The sequence below is a fragment of the Cupressus sempervirens genome, chromosome 10 (genome assembly GCF_028749045.1).
Source record: "Cupressus sempervirens isolate cs-2001-9-10 chromosome 10, ASM2874904v1, whole genome shotgun sequence".
NCBI classification, from domain to species: Eukaryota; Viridiplantae; Streptophyta; class Pinopsida; order Cupressales; family Cupressaceae; genus Cupressus; species Cupressus sempervirens.
Genome location: NC_143127.1, coordinates 88,092,259 through 88,113,548, shown reverse-complemented (window position 1 = coordinate 88,113,548; position 21,290 = coordinate 88,092,259). Strand labels below are relative to the sequence as shown.

Here is a 21,290-nt window from a genome sequence, read left to right as displayed (position 1 = left end):
CATTCTGTCCCATTGCCCAGGCAATATTTGTTTGCACAACGCAACAACCCAAACCGTGCTCTTTCCCTCATCGCGAGCTCTTTGGGTCCAGACCTGCGGCTAGTTGGGAATCCCAGACCATAGCTGCCGAAACACCCTCTGAATGCTTCATCCTTATGGTCGAAAAAATCCTTAGATGAGCCCTCTGCAACCAAATTTTAATAATAATGGTCATTGTAATACAATTCCATGGATCACACATTATATTGAGAAAAAATGATTTAAAGTGGCATCTAGAAATAAATGTAATACTTCACACTGTCGTCCTCAGCAACTCTCCCCTTCCTCGCTTTGTCTCCCAAGTGAGGAGTGTGAGACAATGTATTAACAGATACCTCTTCCTAAACTTGTGTGAAATGGGCAATGACTATTGGTAGTGTATTCTTCTAACCTCACTTGTTGAATCTCATGGTGAGCCAGTAGCTATAGGTTTTAGTCTTTTGGCCTCCTTTCAATCTTCCCTTAGCTACCTATGTGATTTACTTAACCAATAAAACTACTGAACTGCATTTGGTGGTTTCAGCATTGTGTCCAACAAAAAAGCCAAAGATACAATGGCTTTGCTTTCCTATGTTATCTCTTTATTGTAGCTACTATATTGGTGAGTATTTTTGTACATATGATTATATTGTTTTGCAGTGTAACATAAAGCATATTCTTGACAGAAGAAATTCAAGAGAAAACATGGAAATTTCCCAAAATGAAAATCTTGGTTGAACTGAAACAGATGAAATTTTCGCAATACTCTAAATAGGCTTCTTGTTACAACAATGGGGATTGAATTAAGTTTTATTAGCTATCTTATTTGTCTTGGTGTAAATGTAATTGATATCAATTGCTTATGCTCTTGATGCAGCCAGTTCTTTATCACCATCAGGGTTTTTTCATTGTCAACATGAGGAATATGAAGTAATGAATCATTATTGTTGCTTAGCAATTTATCAATAAATGGATTGATAATTTCAAATTTGAATTTGTGCACCTAGTATATAATTGCAGTGATTGGGATTTAAAAAGGCATCTGGCTCTTTAATATCATTTGCAATGCATTTGTTGTTCTATGAATTTGAAAAAAAAAATAGTTTAAATTTTCAATCTTTCTTGTTACACCAACTATATCATTGCTGTGAAAGAGGACCAAATTACTTAATATGATTTATAAATTTATAATATATTGTGCCAAAAAGTGGTCTCTATTAATGTCATTTCTCTTTTCAAATCTAAATTATCATTCTGGTTGATTACTGATGATTCCATTTTTAAGAAAAAATCACAACTCAAACATGTTTCTCTTTGTTGAAACAGGTATCCTAATCCTTCACCATTTACATATGAGCGCCGACTTTTTTATCCATTTGAATTTGCTCTACAACCTCCAGCTTGTTACAAGCCTGAAAATATAGCTGTATATAAACCTGAATTGCCTGCTGGCGTAGATTCATTGGGACAGTACAGAGGACCTCAGGCATTTGCTATTCCTGGCAATCATGGTTGGTAGATCCTGTTCAAAGATCTTGTCAGAAAGAATTTATTGTATGATTTAAGATTGTTTTGTTTGACTTCTTGCCTTGATAATTTTTTTTTTTGATCTGTTTATGATACAACAATAATTTTATATTTTCTTTCAGTTTGAGTTTTAAAAGACAGATTGCAAGTTGGAACTGTTTGAGATAACTGATGAATCAGTTTGATTTTGTTTTTAACAATTGAATCTCATTGATTTTTTCTTTTTCCAGCATTGCTTTTAATCTTTGTAGCAACCTCTAGATGTTTCAAGCATTTTGCTCCTTGCAATAATCCGAGAACTGTTCAAGTAGTTTGTGTAATTTGTTTTCCTTTTTAACATTTCTTAAGTGTACATCGTCTGCCCTTCTTTGCAATGTTGTTATCTTTCTCTATTACCATGCAGATTGGTTTGATGGACTGGATACATTTATGAGATATATATGTCACAAGAGCTGGTTGGGTGGTTGGATTCTTCCTCAACAAAGAAGTTACTTTGCACTGAAGCTTCCCCACGGATGGTGGATATTTGGATTTGATCAAGCTTTACATGGGGATATTGATATTTATCAATTTAAGTTTTTCTCAGAATTAGTCAAAAATCAGGTCTGTCCAGCTCTGGAATGCTATTCACTTAAATGTTGTTTTGTAATTGCACACAATTTGTGTAAGGATCTTTTGTGACCTTTTGTTTGAGAAACTTTTTTTAATATTTGGAGATGAGATTTATTTGATGTAAAATACTTGCCACCTATTTAGCTAGGTTTTGATTTATTGTACAATAGTTTGTGCATTAAAGGAATTTAAAAAAATAAAAATCTAGACTGCGAAACTACTCATTCAATTTGATAGCATTAAAAACAGAGGAAGCTTCTCCAGTCAAATTCATATTTAAAATCCAATCTAACTGGTTAATGGTGCTGTAAAGGGCTATGTATGAAATGCGCCTTGCTCAAGCTAAGTTAAGAAACTTGTTATGAATATCTAGGGTTAGGTACTTTGCAGTTTGTATGTGAGAGCCCTGGTGAGATCAGTCAATCCTGACTAGGTGTGGCTGATGGATATTTGTACTTAGTCTCATTATGTGGACAATGACATCAAGCCAATTAGTATCATATAACACACACACACACATACACCTGCATGCACACACACATACACCTGCGCGCACGCACACGCACACATGATTGATAAAAGGCCTAGAGGCCAAGAATATAATACAAAATAAGGTATCCCATCTCAACAAGGCACTTAGAGATCAGAGATTGGGGTACGTATCTCCGGTATTGCCCTTATGTTTTGAAACCTTAGCTTGTGCAGAATTGAGAGTTCTTGTTGAATTTATGCAGTTTGTCTTGTAGTTTCGTATATATTCTCTATGCAATCTCTGCAGCTCAAAACCTTGCTTAAAATTTTATTAGTATCTTTAGAATATTGTTCTTACTCTGAAATGTCCTTGGATCATATTTCAACAATAAAAGATCAATCAAATATCTTCCTAAGCAATAATTTATTCCGTGAATGGAGACTTAAATTTAGAAGTAATTGCTATGATGAAGAAAAACTAAGAGATCAATATATTTATAATCTTTATGCAATCTTATAGTGTTAGATTAATTTTTAAAGAAATTTAACAAGACATCATAAATTCCAAAATATCTTGGCTTGATTGTATTTCCCAAACTATCTTTGAAAGCTTTTCGATTTACATTTCTAAGCTTCAAACCATATTACGGAGGAGTTACATCAGAGTCTGAAACCTCATCAAAAGGATCTTTAGGTTTTATAAACTCAAGACTTATGTTATCTAAGTCTTCTTGCATTAATCGATCAATCCACCCATAAGATGGCGGGAATCTAACATGAAGAAAATGCATTAGAAAATCTACATTCCTCCTTATAATTGGTTTCTATTCCTTGAATCTTCTGCGATCCGCTGTGAACACAATAGGGTACAAAGGTACACTATTCCTACTAAACAAATTTACGTCATAGTTACAAGGTCTCGGTATCATACATTCCTCATTAATGTTGATCAGAACTTTTTCCATTTCTCCTAGATATTAATTTTAAAATAGCCTTCTGCATATGATCTATGCAGAACTTCTTAGATTCCACCATATGTACCATTGTTACAAACATAGACGTAATATCTGAAGGAACTCTATAACAGTCTATGTTGAAGATGAATTCTTTCCCAATAATTCTAAGAACTGCTCTAATTACCAAAAAATGTGATGACAGAAGCATTTCTTTGATCATTAGGCCAGTAACAGGCCCATCAAATGCAATCTGAGACTCTGGCCCGCAGAGTTTTATTATTGTATCCATAGTTGGACCTGATGATAGCCGATACCTCTGCTGAATGTTTGCCAATATTATGCATTTATAGCAAGATTAAGTACCTTCGTGTATGGAAAATGAAGGGTCGGGAGACAGATGGCCACCCAAACAGGAATCTAAAACAATACAAACTCCAAAGTGAGAATTCCGAAAAACTTATCAGTACCTCGTTAAAAATAAGCCTATCACTAACTAGTTCAAATTTGTAACTGCAATATTCCAGTGACTAGAGATATGACTTAGGTAGCTAACTAATAGGAAAGGAACACAGATAGTAAGGGTGATTAATTTCCTTACCTCTTATATTGAGAGAACACTGCCTTGAAATCGTTGAATGAATAAATACTTAGAAAAGGATACTTTCCCTTTTTTGGCGTATCTTGCAAACTTTGCTCTCAGTATACACCAACAAAAGGGAGACAAATCAATAAAAGAGGGCCTCCTACAAGAGAAACAAATCAATAAAGGAGGATCTCCTTAGATACTTACCCTTCGAGAAAGGACTATAAAACTAAATACAATGGAGAGGGCCGAGAACACTGTCCTATAACTAAATACAATGGAGAGGGCCGAGAACACTGTCCTATCTTAAGCCCTCCAGGATACAATCTTCTTGAAACAGAGATGTGGCTCACAGATGAGCCTATATTTAGTAGATTGTTCGCAAACCATTCAGCTTAAACATTTAGCACTAAGATACATCTGATATGATAAGGAGGATCGGCAACACAAGGAAAGACAAAACAACTATTGAGCAACCTATCCTAGCTCAAGACTACCCTCATATTGTGTAACCATGTTGCAAAGCAGCCAAAAATAAATATGATTGAAGGAGAGATTGTATCTTGTGATATTGTTATGTTTGATGGTCATTATAACCACTTAATACCTTTATAACCACTTAATACCTTTTCTCCTTTCAGGGTGAACGAAGGAGAAGATACAATGGACTAGAATAAGGAGCGCAAAAGCTTAATATTGAAGAGGGGAGCTACCAGGCCAAAGCAAATGATGACACATCAAAAAGGAGAAGGAATAATCTTGTCAGAAATATACTTTTGAAATTTTCAAAGGAGTTGAGAATCCTGAGAATCCTAAGTATCCCATTTTAGAAGAGCAGAAGGGAAATCTGACAGAATAAACTCACAGAGTATAAAGGAAATTCTAGAGAGAAGTGAAAAGGCACAAAACAGATACATATTTAAAACTACTGCAAACTGGCAATAGTAATTTAGAAACAAAATTAATCCTAATCAAATTGTTTTATTAGATATAAACCATATGTTACCAACAACTATCTTAATTAAGTTGTAAATTTCTCTATGATCTCTCTATTTTGAATTAGTGTTATTCAGAGAACTGCGTTCCCTAATAGTGATAGTGACTAATTAACAACTACCATAAACATCTAGTATCTTAAAAATATAACAATAGACTCATATTTACGACACACGGATTTAAGCGATTTTGTACCATGATCTTACAATCCCAACTAAAAGCACATAAATATGGATATATTTAATTCTAATAATGTCTCTTAAAAATAACCAGTATAACTAGTTTATATCTTGAATTCAAATTATTAAGTTAAATGAAAATGAATTTTAGTATTCACCTCTTAGTTTCTATTTTTATCTCATGGAATTGGAATATTAAGAGTTGTGATGTAAATTCCCATGTTCCTTCATTATATAGAATCTCCTATCTATATCATGTTTAATGTCATATAAACAAATCTGTAATGTAGAATAGAATATCTTATGCAACAATTTCTTTCTAAGATTATACCGTCTAAATCCTTCTATACTCTCAGTTACCGATCTTACCTTAAGTCTAATATACTAATGACCGGATCAGAACTGTCTGATACTAATTTATTAGCTTATGTATACATTGATACTTTTTAAAATATCACTAATTACCAAAATTAATCTAAAAATGGATCAAAGGAGTATGATGAATCACCCTTAATATGTATGCTCGATCAATCAAGCAGTAAACAGAGTTTTATTGAATCAGTATTTAAAATCCATTACAACATTACCCTTTAAACCATCGAATTCGAACATCGAATATCAAATACTTCGATCTCTAATTCAACATAACTCTGAGAAAGTAAATACTATCTTCCAGATATTACTTTTATCATGTTTATCTATATACATAACAAGGATCTGAAGCTTATAAGTTTGTACTAAAGCCTAATATTGGGTGTTCATACTATCTACACTTATAACATCTGTTATCTAGATTGACAAAACATTGAGCTCTGTATGCATATTACCTTTGACCAGGATATCTATTACAAAATGTGCTAAGATTAAAAGGAGTGGCCAACATAGATTGACTAAATATACCTACAAAATATCTAATTGACTGTAATTACAAATAGTACTAACTAAGCCTAAAAGTTCTTATTTATATGGGAAGAGAAACAGCTGAGAAACATCAAACAGTAGATCCTTAAGCGCCTTGATGGCGAATTACAATAAGCTCTTCATCGATGTCCTCATCCTTGTTTGTGGCACCGAAGCCTGCTCCTGTGAGGAGATCTTGGACTTTTTTGTATTGCTTGATTTCTTTAACTTGGGTAGAATGAATTTGTAATCATCGTGATCACCCTAATCTGTAATTGGAGAAATATTCAATTTGACTTTTTTAAACAAAGGTTCCCTGTTCAATTTAGGTTGGAAACCATTGCAGGCCATGTTTTATCAAATTCCACAGGATCCCCGATTGTCATGATAGGACATTTTGGAATCTTTGCCAGTTTAAGTCTTCCTATGGGCCAATCCATGTATGCTTCAGGGTAGGGATTCCCCAACCTGCTATTAATATTGAACACAACATTGTGTAGATCCTTCATCCAAATAGGGTCAAATATAAACTCATCTTACCATGTCCCACTGGGTAATACCAGCTTCAGGAAACAAGCTATCAAGCACCCTATCACCTTGCTGTTTGTCCTCCACGTATCACAATAATCAAAATGTGTTTCTCCCAAAACTTTATTCACGGCCACCCATACCAAGTTATCAGACATTTGTAAAATACTTCCCCACCTTTCTGATTTAACTGAGCCTAAAAAAGCCATGGTCCTATTGTCATGTTTGTGAAAGAGGACAATTGCAGTATTCATGGCAGTCTAATGAAGTTGGAATGCAACACTCTAGGGAAATAGAGCTAAAAATCATAAAGAAGACAAAACCGGAGACAAAAGGTAGAGAAATTTAGAATTATCCAAAGAAATCTAGACATGGAGATTGAGATGTATTTATTATCTTACGCCTTCTAAAAGGAAAATTTATTATTCTCGAGTATTTAAAGTCATGATTGTACTTGTGACAAATCTGAAATGACAATTGTTAATGAAGAGTGCTACTAAATTGGCGCTAATTATGAAAAAAGGGTTCATGGTTGTCAGTGATATATAATGATGATGAGAAGAAGAAATCTAAAACTTAGGTTTATAACATCCTACTACTAAATCGGTGTTGCCTAAGGGTAGACATGAATACTGTAAGGCACTTGTCTATCTTAAGAAGATATCTACTGTTGCCTAAGGGTAGACATGAATACTGTAAGGCACTTGTCTATCTTAAGAAGATATCTACTGTAATGATATTCTAAAGTAATGGATCTCTCTTGTGACTTTGTTTGAAATGTTCATTAGTTCTAAATATCACTTGATTAGTCAATTTGGTTTGAAGGCCGAATTCTTCATACTCCATTTTATAGCTAGGATAGATATCTGAAACAACTCTATTAGTCCTAGGCTCGCTTGTAACATAGATTTATGAAGACAGATATACCTTGGAGTCAAAAAGTAGGCATGCTTCCTAAAATTGATCTCAAATGTAATTTCTATGATAATACCTAAAGCATAGTATAAGGAGAGTCATAATTAGATTGGTTCTAAAGAGGCAAATACTAAGGAGAAAGTAGATAATCTTAATGACATAGAGAAGGATAAGGCCAATCTCGAAGATAATAATTTACAAGACGAACTAAAATAAGTAATTGTTAAATAGTATATAAACTTTTAACTTTTAGTTAATCGTAATACCGTCTACTTCTTTGTTAGCCAATTTTTCAACCTTTATGTTACCTTCACAATAGATATTCTTAGACTCAAGGTCCTCAAGGATTTCTATAGATCTAATCCTATTTCCAGAAATGATTGGATGTTCCAGTTGGGGGTTTTACCCACTCTTCATGCATTAATAATAATTTGCGAGTCCCCTTCAATTTCTAATTTGGAAATACCCAAGTCCTTAGTAAGTCTTAATCCTTTGAATAATGTCACTACTTCCACTATATTATTGGTTGTTTCACTCAATGGTCTAGCAAATTTGGCAAATTCTTGACCTTCATGGTTATGGATAATGTAACCAATACTTGCTCTACCTGGATTCCCTCAGGAAGCTCCATCGAAATTAAGCTTGAACCACCCACACTTTGGGGGGAACCATCTACAATCATCTCTTTTTTTCTTACTAATGTGACAACCTTTCTCAAATTGTGTAGGGATGATTAATCGAAACCAATTTTTACAGAGGATTCCATCCATAATGGAGAAGATACCTTCCTAATGGTTTAGATTACTAATTCTATTATTTAAGGTCTTGACGATACTAGCTTCTATCTTATTTACTAGACACTTGACTAACATTTTTTGCTTTGGAAGGTGTGACGATATTTCTCTTTACATAATTCGCATGAAATTATGGAGGGAACAATCTTTCAAATGTTATAAGCCTTCATGAAGTGAAGACGATGAACTCCTAAGATGTAAAATTAGATCTTTGTGGAGCGGAATGGTAGTTTAATTTTGCACAAATGTCAAGACAACACTCACTCGCATATGTGCAGTTACAAATAATGTGGTCTACAGTTTCCTCATTTGATTTACATAGGATGCACGTATATAGTCCTTCATACCCCCTCTTTTAGAACCATTTTGCTTTGAGAATCTTGGCATAGCTACCAACAAAAACGTTCTGGCTTTAGGAGCACAATTTTTATCCCAACAAAGATCAATAGGGAGAACAAAATCTGAGGAATATCGAGGAGAATATAAAAAATTATAACCATCGTTTACCTTGTAGCTCCGATCTTGGACTCAACCCAAATTAATTTATCTGTCTTCTTTTTAATGGAGAAAGTTCTATCTGATAATATTTTCTCAAAGGAATGCTTTTGACTCTCCGTTAAAGGGGTACTACTTGTTGGACTAACTGCCAATGTTCCCCATCGGGATTCGTGACATGGCTTAACCGCCTCCTCTGTTCTATAAGTCTAGTGGTTGTATTGGGCATTGACAGGTCGATCTTTTGGTGCAACGACAACTCTAGCTTGTAACAAGTGGTATCAGAGCTTGGTCACAGGTTCGAATCTCTTGGGGTAATGCTGAGGGGGGATTGTTGGACTGTGACATGGCTTAACCGCCTCCTGTGTTCTATAAGTCTAGTGGTTGTATCGGGCATTGAGAAGTCAATCTTTTGGTGCAACGACAACTCTAGCTTGTAACACTACTAAGATCTTTCCACTTTTACCCAAGAAGAGAGTTACTGTTTTTAGTATAATAATCGCTTAGTTTATTCCTCTCTGTCTTTAGTAATATAATCACTTAGTTTATTCCTCTATGTTCATTTAGAATATTCTTTATATTATGATCTAAACCTAAAGAAATCAAAGGTGCAAATCCAACCCATGAATCTTCCTAGAATAAAATTGATTCCTCGTCCCCTACATCCCAAGATAGTTTTTCATTGATAATAGGGATACAAGATTTAATTAAGTTCCATATCCTGGACCCTTTGGGTGATTACGGGCCCAAAACAGATTTGTAGGCTCAACGTTTTAAGACATTTATTTAGAAGAATTGATGCCCATTTCCTACTAGGATACTTAAGAAGACTCCAAGCCAGTTTAGCCCCTTGGGCTAGGTTTTGCCAAGATAAGTTCTTGATATCAAGGCCACCATCTTTCATATACTTGCAAATATTTTCCCATTTAATAAGAGTAAACTTCTTATTTTATGAAGATCCTTGTCAAAAGAAGCTCCTAATTTTGGCCTCTAATTTGTTTTTGCTTGAAGAATTAAGGGGGAGAATAAACATTTGATAGGTAGGGAGAGCCGTAAGGACATATTTGATCATTGTAATCCTGCCTGCGTTGGATAACAATATTCCTTTCCAACCATCCACTTTTTGATGGATTTCAGTTAGAATATCTTCTCAGAGATTGTTACTTCTAGTGCCTTTGTCGAGGGGAATTCCAAGATATTTACATGAATTTTTTTCTTGTTTAAACCCTAAAATACTGCATACTGCTACCTCAACTTCTGGTTTAGTGTTCATAAAGAAGATTTCTGATTTATTTGTGTTAACCTTTTGACCAGAAGCTGCCATATAATTATTTAGAATGTTTTTGAATTGCATTGCTTCCTTACAAGAGCTCTCCTATAGAAGAATAGTATCATTTGCAAATTGTTGATGGGTGATACTTTGAGTAATCTCTGCTACCTGAACTCCCCTAACTTTTCTTTCACTATGGGCCTTCTGAATAGATCGACCTAAAGCCTCTGCCATAGTGAGAAAAAGAAAGGGTGATAACGGATCTTCCGTTTACCAATATGGAGAGCTTAGGGGTGGCGCTACAATTGAACATAAGGTTTATCCATGGTTTGAAGAAACCGGATGCCCTAGACATTTAAATAGAAATCTCTAATCTACTTTATCATATGCAATGTGTATATCTAGCCAAATCAGCATACAGGGGTCTTTATTAGATTCTGCAGAGTGAATAATCTCTTGTACAATAATAATCCCTTCTAGGATGGATCTATTAGGAACAAACCATGTTTGCTTTTTTGAAATAATCTTAGGTAGAAGTTTTAATCCATTGGCAAGAATTTTTGAAAAAAATCTTATAAACTGTGTTACAAAGGGATATAGGCCTAAAATCTTCAATAGTTTCGAGGTCAGATTTCTTGGGTAAAGTGTAACAAAAATGATATTAATCTTTGCTAGTAGAGACCCTACATTTCTACTGGCTTTGGTGGCCTTGTGAAGATCTTGACCTAAGTTGCCGGTTCGCGGTTCGGTTCCGGGTTCGGGTTTGAGAACCGGTTCGCTGGTTTGACAAAATTTTGAAAAGGGGTTTGGGTTTGTTTGGGTTCGTTAGTACAAAAACATGTAAATTTAAAAAATAAAATAAAAAAAATGTATATATATACATCTTTACGAAGCATGAGTTAGAATTAGAATGTAGCATAGTAGCATAAACACATTTGAACAACAAAAAACTTTAAAACAGCATAAACAATATAGTAGCAAACCACAGCGATCATTGGAACCCCTAGCAACTAGATCTCTTCCCTTTCATTTAACAAATTCATAACTGTATCTGATTAGTTTATGCAGATCAACAGTAAGTTTTAATAAAAATTTCTTCTTTTCATAAATTTATTTACCAAACTCTTATTATGATTAACATAATCGATTGAACGTGGTTAAAAACTAATTAGATCTAGCTTGCAGAAGGTAAATCCCTTTGACCAACTGAATATTCTTCAATCTCTTTGGGCACAATCTCCCAAGCATTGATCAACAACAGTAAACTGGAAAAAGACCATTCATGGAGGCCTCTGGATAACACAGTCTGACGTCCCAGATTCAATATTCTTTAATACAATTTTTAATATACCTAGAGGAGAAATAATCAGCCAAACAGTGACAGACAATGTGGTAAGTAGCTGCCCCTCTTGACCATATTCATGTGACCGTAACTTTCTTCTGCAGGGCAACATTTCCCAATAAAACGTTGTTTATTGTTTAGTGTTTGAAAAATTCATATTGCTACTCAAATAGGCCCTGAAATTCCTCGAAATTGGTCATGGTGGTCGCCACATGTTGAGCATCTTCTCTTGTGGGTGTCTCAAATTTAGTAGCATTTTGATTCAAATAGAAAGTGTTTTACAGCTAGGGATTACTCAACACTAAAAAACTGTGGCATTGTAATGCCTACCGACCCAAACCCAAGATGTATCAACATAAATTAAATTAAAACATGCTGTAATGTGGAAAATTTATATGTGGTTCTCCTGGGTTCGAACCCTGGTCCGAAATTTTATATGTGGTTCTCTTGGGTTCGAACCCTGGTTCGAACCAGATCGAACCAGGCCTCCAAAAACGAACCCAGGTTGAACCTAGGTCGAACCGGATCAGAACCATGAACCGGTTCGAACCGGTACGTGGTTCGGAGGGGGGGGGGAGGTACCCGTGCAACTTAGATCTTGACCAATAATATCCCAACATTTTTGAAAAAACTTTGGGTTAAAACCATCTGGGCTAGGAGCTTTATCCAGGTTCATTTGAGAGACTGCTGTTCTAACTTCTTCGATGAAAATTGCCTTATTCCTTATTCAACCTCTTGTTATCTTCTTTTGTAATGAGGTTAGGGATGGATGATAACAATTTTGTTTGCGCTTCTAGATTTGACTTGTTCCTTTCGTTATAAGTGTTCCAAAAACAAATTGACAATTTCTTTTGATATTTCTTCCGGCTTTTCTAGAACTTCTCCATTACCATTTTTTATTTTGGAGATTCTATTAGCCACTCTTCTGAATTTAGTGCTGTTATGGAAAAACTTTGTATTTCTATCTCCTTCGGCCAACCATGTCTCTCTAGAATTTTTTTTCCAAAAAATTTCTTCGCTGGATAAAACTTCCTCCAGATTATCAACTACTTTTCTTCTAGAAAATTCTCATTATCCATGACCTCTTTGATAATAGAATTGTTGAGATCTGCTAGCTCTTCTTTAATTGCAGCTTTTTCATCAAAAATATTGGTGAAATGCTCCTTGTTCTAAGATATTAAGTTTAACTTTATATGTTTCAGTTTAGATACGAACTTAAACATTTTAGATCCTTCCACTAGGCATTCTTCCCACCAAGATTTAATTGGGCAATAAAAATCCTTGTGTTCAAGCCACATATTTTTGAATTTGAAAGTGTGTTTTGAAGAAATGAGTGGTTCTGAAATGCTTAGTCTAACTGGGAAATGATCCAAACCTGAATGATGAAGAATTTCTGTTTCTAAATCGAAATTTAAGTTTGTAAGGTCTCCTCTGAATAAAACCTGACTAGTTTTTCGGTTATGCTACTAAAATTGTTTGTTCTGTTGGTCCAAGTAAAGGTACCATAAAAGAGATACTTGAGCAGATTAAGTTGAGGAAGGAGATCAATGAATTGAATACCCAAGCTGATTCAGCTAACCAGGTCCCTGCTGGAGCAACCAGAACCAATGAGAACAGGTCAAGGCTGGGTAATATTATTAACAAGCTGGTCAGGGATAATGACTTGCCCAATTTGGTGGTAGTTACACAAATATGTCTGAAATCAACGCAGGCAGTCCTCCTTGCCTCATGATTAGTGCAGTCCCACATGGTCCAGCCCTACCATGGAAAGCTTTGATGAACAACTTAACAAATGTGATCAGAGATAGAGCACTTAGGCTCAAATGGTCAGATGGCCATCTCCCATGGGCAGCCTGGTTTGAGGAATGAATATATCTGAACTATATCTAGCTGCTTTTGTTTTGTCTATTTTTGATTGGTCTGATGTTATAATGGATGATCTGAATGGGCCACAGATCTAGCTGCTTGTTATGGTTATTTCGTAAACTGTAAATAGGTAATATGATACTCGTATGATGTAGTGAAAATTTCAATTATGTCTAATAGAAAAAAAAGGTGCCATTCTTAGTTAAATTTCAGATAAACAATTTAAAGATACCCAGTGGCTGAAATCTATTTGGGCTTGAGATATAAAGGTACTGCTGTCTTTCTTCTCTTAGGTATCCAAAAATTGCATTAAAATCTCCTCCAAGGATAAACGTTGCCATTGGGTTAATAGTGAATAGACTATTAATCTGGTTCCAGACATCTGCCTTATCCTTTATACTAGTGGGCCCATATACCTTAACTATAGAAAAGGACAAACTACTATTAACACTACAAACTTTGGCATTAATCCAATTACTACCACTTCTAACAAAATAAATTTTCTTGGATCCCATAGTATAGCTAGATCCCCAAATGCACCACTGGATACTATCCACGTAGATTTCCAAAGGCCAATCTTGTTCAATTTGTTTAATGTCCCCACTTCTAACTTAAGGATTAAATGCTGGAAACTGCAACAAAGCGTTAGTGCATGATAAAAATATACGCATTAAAATTCTAAAACATGTTAGAAATGATTAATTAATTAAATATCAACTAAATACTATCCCTTACTAACCCCTCGAAATATTTTGGGAAGGATTCTTCTTGGATTACCTAACCCTCTAAAGAGAACTAATTCTTGATTAGGCAATCTTCATGTGAAGATTGTCTTCCTAAGGCCTCTGAGATCTCTATATTCATCACATCACTACTTGGTAGAGATCCCACCTCTAACCAAATCTCTTATCTCTGACATATGCATATGATTAACCTCTACAATATATATATATTGTCTCTAAGTGATTCTCTACAAAACTCTCTCTGGATTTCAATTTGGAATTCCGACATTTAATCGAGAATGTTCTCTAGTCTCTGATCTGGTATTGTATTCTTTCCTCAATAATATTATGCTGTTTATTACCTCCGCTTATTAAGATTTTTTTGTAAGTCTGCAGTATCTTTGTGATAATTATAAACTTTTCACCGATTTAAGATTCCCTTTTCTATTTGTTATCTTCACTGTCTTAATACTCAGTGACTGGGATGTTATCTTTTAATCTGCTTGCGCTCAATGTTTAATATATTTATTGATCTTTATTATGATTCTTGTCCTCTTATATATACATATGTATTATCTGCTTTCGCTGCAACTGATATTCAAGACCGAATTATCACCTTCAGAGATCACTGTTATATAAGTTTAGAACCCTTATACTATCACACAACTTATTGTTATCTCCAGTCCTAATTGTTTCTTGGGCATCGTTGGCTTAATTCTATCTATATTTGTCTCTTACCTTTTCCTTCCATTATATATAATTGAATTTCTTATATACCAATTATTATGAACATAACTTATTGTATCCCCTTCCTTTTATTTGTTGTCTGATGAATATATATATATATATATATATATATAGGACCTCATGGACTGAACAAAGACATATATATGTATATGTATATCTATATCTATATATATATATGTCTTTGTTCTATAGATAGATACAGATATACATATATATGTCTTTGTTCGGTCCACGAGGTCCTCCTTTGCTGTTTGTTTACTCTGCGTTTTCCCTCTGAATATTCTTATTGCCATTTTTTCTCATTTGATGTTTGTGTGATTTTTGTTGGACCTTTCTTATCAGCTCACGATTGGCAATTGCTGATGACGGTATACTATCCTTGCTCTTTTTCTGTGTTACTGCCACACGGGAATGTTCTCCCTGTTGACCCTTAGCTGTTGGTTCTTATTGCTTATCGTGTCTATACATGCTTCTAGAAAAGGATCTGTCTGTTGTTATGACTATCGTATTATATCCTTCTATGCGCCCTGCTTCTTCATGTCTACGTTGGCGGTTTAGTTATGAGGTTATCATGTCTTCCATCATTCCATTATGTCTGCCTCTAACTGGATGATTCTCCCATAAACAATAGAGGATTTCTTTGTTTGTTTCTACATTGCGCTTCTGCGTGGGCTTTGTCTTAGAGGCGGATGACTTTTGTTCCTTGTATCTGCTACAATATCTCCACTTGTTGGTTGTTAATATTTATATGCTCATTCCCATTATGTTTAATTGTTTTTTTCATGGTTGGGGGTTTGTTTTATTTTATTAAATCCTCTTTTCTTGTTCGATTCTTACATCTCCATACTCCACATTGTAACTTTTCTTTATTCCTCCAAGTTGTAATTTCATTTGCTGGACCACTTATATATAGGGTGGGTCAGTCTTCTAAGGACAGTCGTGACCCTTACTTCATGTTGCACGATCAGTATTATATATAATTGATGTTAATAAATGATGGTATAATATTTCTTGTTAAATGTGTTTAAAATAGAAATTGTGAGTTAAGGGTGTTTTTCTTATTATTATTGGTCACTAATACTATATTCATTAATATAGATTAATATTATAATTGTTGATGGTATCTATTGTGTTTTCCATTTGTATATAGAATGATATCACTAATAGTTGGTAGTGTATTTGATAATTTATTTTACCTTAATCTTTGATCTATATCTATGACAATATTTATAAATCTCGTATGGATACATACGTTTGTATTTATTCTTTATTTTATTGTTTAGATTTTATCTCGAGGAGGGTATATTACAATTTGTCATATTCATCCTTATTTAGTTTGTCTCTTGCAGTAAGATTTAGAGTCAAAAGTTTTCAAACTACGCAAGTGCACACACACACACACACACACACACACACACACACACACACACACACATAATTATCTTGCCATAAAATATATCAGGATTATCCTTGCATTAACTGATCAACCTAAGTATGAAAATCTGAGCTATCAGATTTTTGTTATCTCTTGGGTCGGGCTGTACATCTCAGGTCTATATCGATCATATGTGCATCAGGATGGATTGTGTGAAATGATTCACTACCATCAGACGGTATGAATGAATTGTTTAGCATGTAATCATGCCCGATAACCATAGGGCACATTTCAAAAAAGGCACAATGGTTAATCCACTAACTATTGGATTTGTTTGTTAATTAGAATTTGCTTTCGTGTCTTTTTTAAAGAGACATTTGCCTGAACAGTCACATCCATTCCTCCTCATGTCTTTTGATGGCACTATATATGTTGACTGATCAAAAGAGGAGATCATCAAAATCAATAAATGTTCTGCCTCTTGGAGATCAAATACCACTAGTTCTGATTCAGACTTGTGAATTTATATTCAGTATTTTTCAATACTGATTAAGCATTTTAACATGGTATCAGAGCCATGTTCACTTCTTGGGGGTATAAAACTGGATAGAGAATTATTTGGCAGATTCAGATAGAACCTTGAGATTTAGAAGAGAACTGTAATTCACATGTGTTATTTATTGTTAATGAGGGGGCAAATCTTTGACCAAACCGTAATCCAAGTTGAAGGCTGTTGTGAGACTCTCACATTGGAGATGAATGCAATTAGCTGTGATTGTGAATATTGAGCAGGTGATTACTGTAGAACATTGGTCACCAATGAATGTGCTCATAGTTGCAGACTCAATTGTGTACATGCAATGAGGGCTTTTCATGTGGTCCATATGTTCAGCTTGCATATGGCTCGTCAATATGTTCTGTGCGAAGGGTTTAAAGAGATACGAGTTAACTTTGCATTTCAACAGAGATTTTTCAGATGTATATCTGCGATATAAGTATAACAGTCAATTTTTTATTATCATATCTTATAATCTGTAGTGGAGTCAAGTTCTGTGATATTGGACTAAATGAGCATGTCATTCTTGGATATGTCATCACTGTATGAAGGAGTCAACTTCATTTCAAACCCACATAAGTTAAGAAGACAACGATTCATTGTAATTCATATGTCATTTCAAGAGTACAGAATATGAACACCATCATTATTTTTCATGGAAGTAATGCATGGGGCAAAGAAATTAGAGCACGCATTGACTTATTATCTTGGAGTATTTTGATGTGCGATATATAAAGACTTTGGCGAACAGACATCTTCAAATACTGTTGCCGTAAATAATATAATAATGGGGAAACCATTGATCAATGCTTTTGGCATTGGAAACTCAGATTAGATTTGTATTTTCCATCACTGAAAGAATACTGGGTGAGTTTGTAGGAAATATCCAATATGAGAAGGTTAAGGGAAATATCCTCCTTGACATTCTTGTGAATATATTTGTGTTGCAATATACTAAATGGTGTGATTATAAACCTTTATCGTAAACCAAATGATAGTGCTCACAATTATGTGAATGGGGTGATTGTTGGCTATTGCTTGGGCTGAATTTAAGATGCTACCTACGGTAGATATATATTTCATAAGACATAATTTGTTATACAGGGCTATGACTAATAATAGATTGTATACTCTTCTAAACTATACAGTGAGACATTTTTTTGGGAGCCACTCAATTGGATGCTGAAGATTAATCTGATGAGATATCTAATTAGTCAGTGAATGATTAGTAAGTATCGATGAATATATAAAGGAAAGTAGTAAGATATCAATCAGGATTTTAGCAATTAAGGTTACAGGCTGAAAGAAGAGATCTGAGAATCACTAATGTCCGTGATGTTTAGCTTCCCCTAAAATGATTCCATAAGAGTTGTGACTATAATTAAGTTATCTCTTAATATTTGATCTGCTAATTCTTGGCGTGCGAAGTATCTGCTGTTAACCAGTTGCAAGTCTAAAAACAATTGCTATATATATATATATATATATATATTCATGTGGATGCATTTATTTTGGTTGGGGGATTGATTCAGAATTTGGTCACGAATATCACATAACACATCAAAGAGATTGCATAATGAGTTAGAGTGTCCCAGAATTATGATGCCCCATAGATTGCAGTGGGCTCATCCTATAAGTGAAATTGGTGGGGATAGAACTGATTGTATGCAAGATGTCCAGGCAGTGGACTGATGTGTTTAACTCTTTGACTACGTGCCTCTGAATGACATCCTGAGAGTAAACAGAGTGTAAAACTGATTCAGTAAAAGTTTCTTTAAACGAATATAATCGGCAAGGATAAAAGCCAAGCTGCAAAAACATTCATCTCTCCCTCCTTTGGTAGCAGGGATGCATATACAAAGCATGGAGAATGCACATGAAATGTGGACTCACAAACCACACATATGAACTGTTGAACAACATATCTTGGGTGAATAGAAATGCACACATACATTCGAGAGATGTTAGCGAATCTGACCTGTATTGCCACGAACAACCACCTATAGCAGACAATTTCCAGGTAGTGTGAAGGCACATGGGAACACCTCTAAGTTTGCAGGAGGCACCATTTGATAGTGGAATAAATTGTATTCGCTAAATGCATGGTGTGACGCATCATATAGAAGGCTTGCTCTTGAAAATATTGGATGTTGATGAGCAATCTCTCTCGAATAATGAGATAAGTATTTATTTATTTTTAGTAGTACTTTATTTGCTTGCTGCAATTATTCTCTTATTTGCATTCCTATATGTACTATAAGAAGTCCAAACTGTAGAGGACTAAATCTTAGGACTGTAGCTCCAAAGTTCTTTTGGATCTTAGTCATATGTTGATCATGCTAGAAGATGCGAGTCTATTAAAGAAAATTATCTTCAATGATTGGAATTATGTATGAAGGATATCTTTCTATGAAAAGAGGGAGCAGCTAGAGGATCTAATTTAATTGATCTTCGAGGATAGATGGATAGTTGAAACGCTTACAATTGTGGAACTAAGTTGATGGCTGAAACATTTTCGAAGAAGAGGAAAACAGCATTTAGATGGACTCTGACATTACATCGGAAGCAACCTTGGAGGAGGAAGACAGAAGGCTGAGGAATGTACTTGGACCTTTAGAAGGAAGCCACATTAGCATGGATGTCTGATGTAGCCAAATCTGGGGATAAATCCATAGTTTATTACATTCACTCATGTTGCTATGAAATTGGACAAGAACGTTCAAATCTGAGAGACCACTCCTATGAATACTTTTGTGATTACAACAGAGAGAGTTGCTAGAGGATTTGCCAATTGCCAAACTGATCTTTGATCATAGTGATTCAGAGGGAGTAGACCATGAAGATTTTTTTTTACACAATGTACATTACCACTAAAGAACAAACGAGTGATATTCTCATCAAGTCTCTAACGAAAGTAACATTTGTGCATTTGGAGACTAGCTTGAAGTTGTGAAGAATGAAGCCATTTTTGAGGGAGTCTTAGCCGTAGTGATTTCTTGAAATACGCTTGATTGGATTCTTCTTTGTAAGAGAGAAGCTTAATGCATAACCTTTGTTCCACTCTTTGGGAGTAGTTGTGATGGATCCGCCCTTTGATATGGTTCATGGTGGATGTCATGTGTGTGACGCCATGACAACACCATGTGAGAGAATCCGTGGTGACTCCATGTAAACTCCTTTGTCATATGTGTGACTCTATGACTTTATGGGCCCCTTGTGTACATTACTAAAAGGTGATGATCTTTTAGATAATGTACACTTGTATTCAACATTGTAAGGTGATGACTTTATAATGTTCACTATCATGACGAACATCATGCTGACTTGATATTCATGGAAATGTCTTGATGTTTAATATCTCTTGGACTTATTGATAGATATCATGCTCACTTGATATCGGTTATGTACCAATATGTTCTAAATGAGATAATCATGGTGGATATTATGTGACGTAATATTTTTGGACATGCCATGATATGTTATGGTAGACAACATGCGACATGATGTTAGTGCACTTACCATAACTAGGATATACGAATGTCATGTGACTTGATTTTTTCTATACTTATTCATATCATGAGCTAGGTGATATCTAAACCAATTTATACTTAGTTATCTTCCCTAGCTAAGAGGGTGTGTTAAAACATGATAGCATCGGTCATAATTCAAGGATATATTGGCAAACTATATGCATATGTGTGTATACTAGTTCATCATATGAACTGGTATACATGCTTACGCACACTTATACTTAATTATCTTGTCATAAAATATATCAGGATTATCCTTGCATTAACTGATCAACGTAAGTATGGAAATCTGAGCTAGCAGATTATTGTTCTTTTGGATTGGGCTGTACATCCCTGATCTATATTGATCATATGTGAATCAGGATGGATAGTGTGAAATGACCCACTACCATCAGAGGATATGAATGAAGTGTATAGCATGTAATCATGCTCAATAACCATCGGGTGCATTTGAAAAAAGGCACAATGGTTAATCCACAAACTATTGGATTTGTTTGTTAATTAGAATTTGCCTTCGTCTTTAAAGAGACATTTGCTTGAACAGTCACATCCATTTCTCTTTATGTCTTTTGATGGCACTATAAATGTTGACCAATAAAAGAGAGGAGATCATCGAAATCAATAAATGTTCTGCCTCTTGGAGATCGAATAACACTAGTTCTGATTCAGACCTGCGAGTTTATATTTAGTATTTTTCTATATTGATTAAGCATTTTAACAGGGGCATTTAATCCCCTAACATTCCATGTGAAATCTTCATTGGGGGATGGAAGGAAACCTCCCCTTCCTGCATTAAACAGATTCGTAGTCTTTGACTGGTTTCCAACCATCCCATCTTTCTTTCTTAATTCAGAAAGGGGCTTCCTTTGTCTTTTCTTTTTCCATTTTTTAGCTATTTTGGGATGATC

General features: G+C 34.8%; 1 protein-coding gene across 2 annotated transcripts in view; it reads left to right on the top strand.

Annotated features, from left to right (window-relative positions):
• The window catches only part of LOC149532709 (uncharacterized), a 118,898-nt gene that overhangs the window by 25,945 nt on the left and 71,663 nt on the right, over positions 1-21,290 (top strand). For both annotated transcript variants that reach the window (XM_089803641.1, XM_089803642.1), the window contains 2 exons: positions 1,345-1,529; positions 1,949-2,148. In XM_089803641.1, the coding sequence (XP_089659767.1) occupies positions 1,345-1,529; positions 1,949-2,148 (385 nt within the window). The remainder of the gene's footprint in view (positions 1-1,344; positions 1,530-1,948; positions 2,149-21,290) is intronic.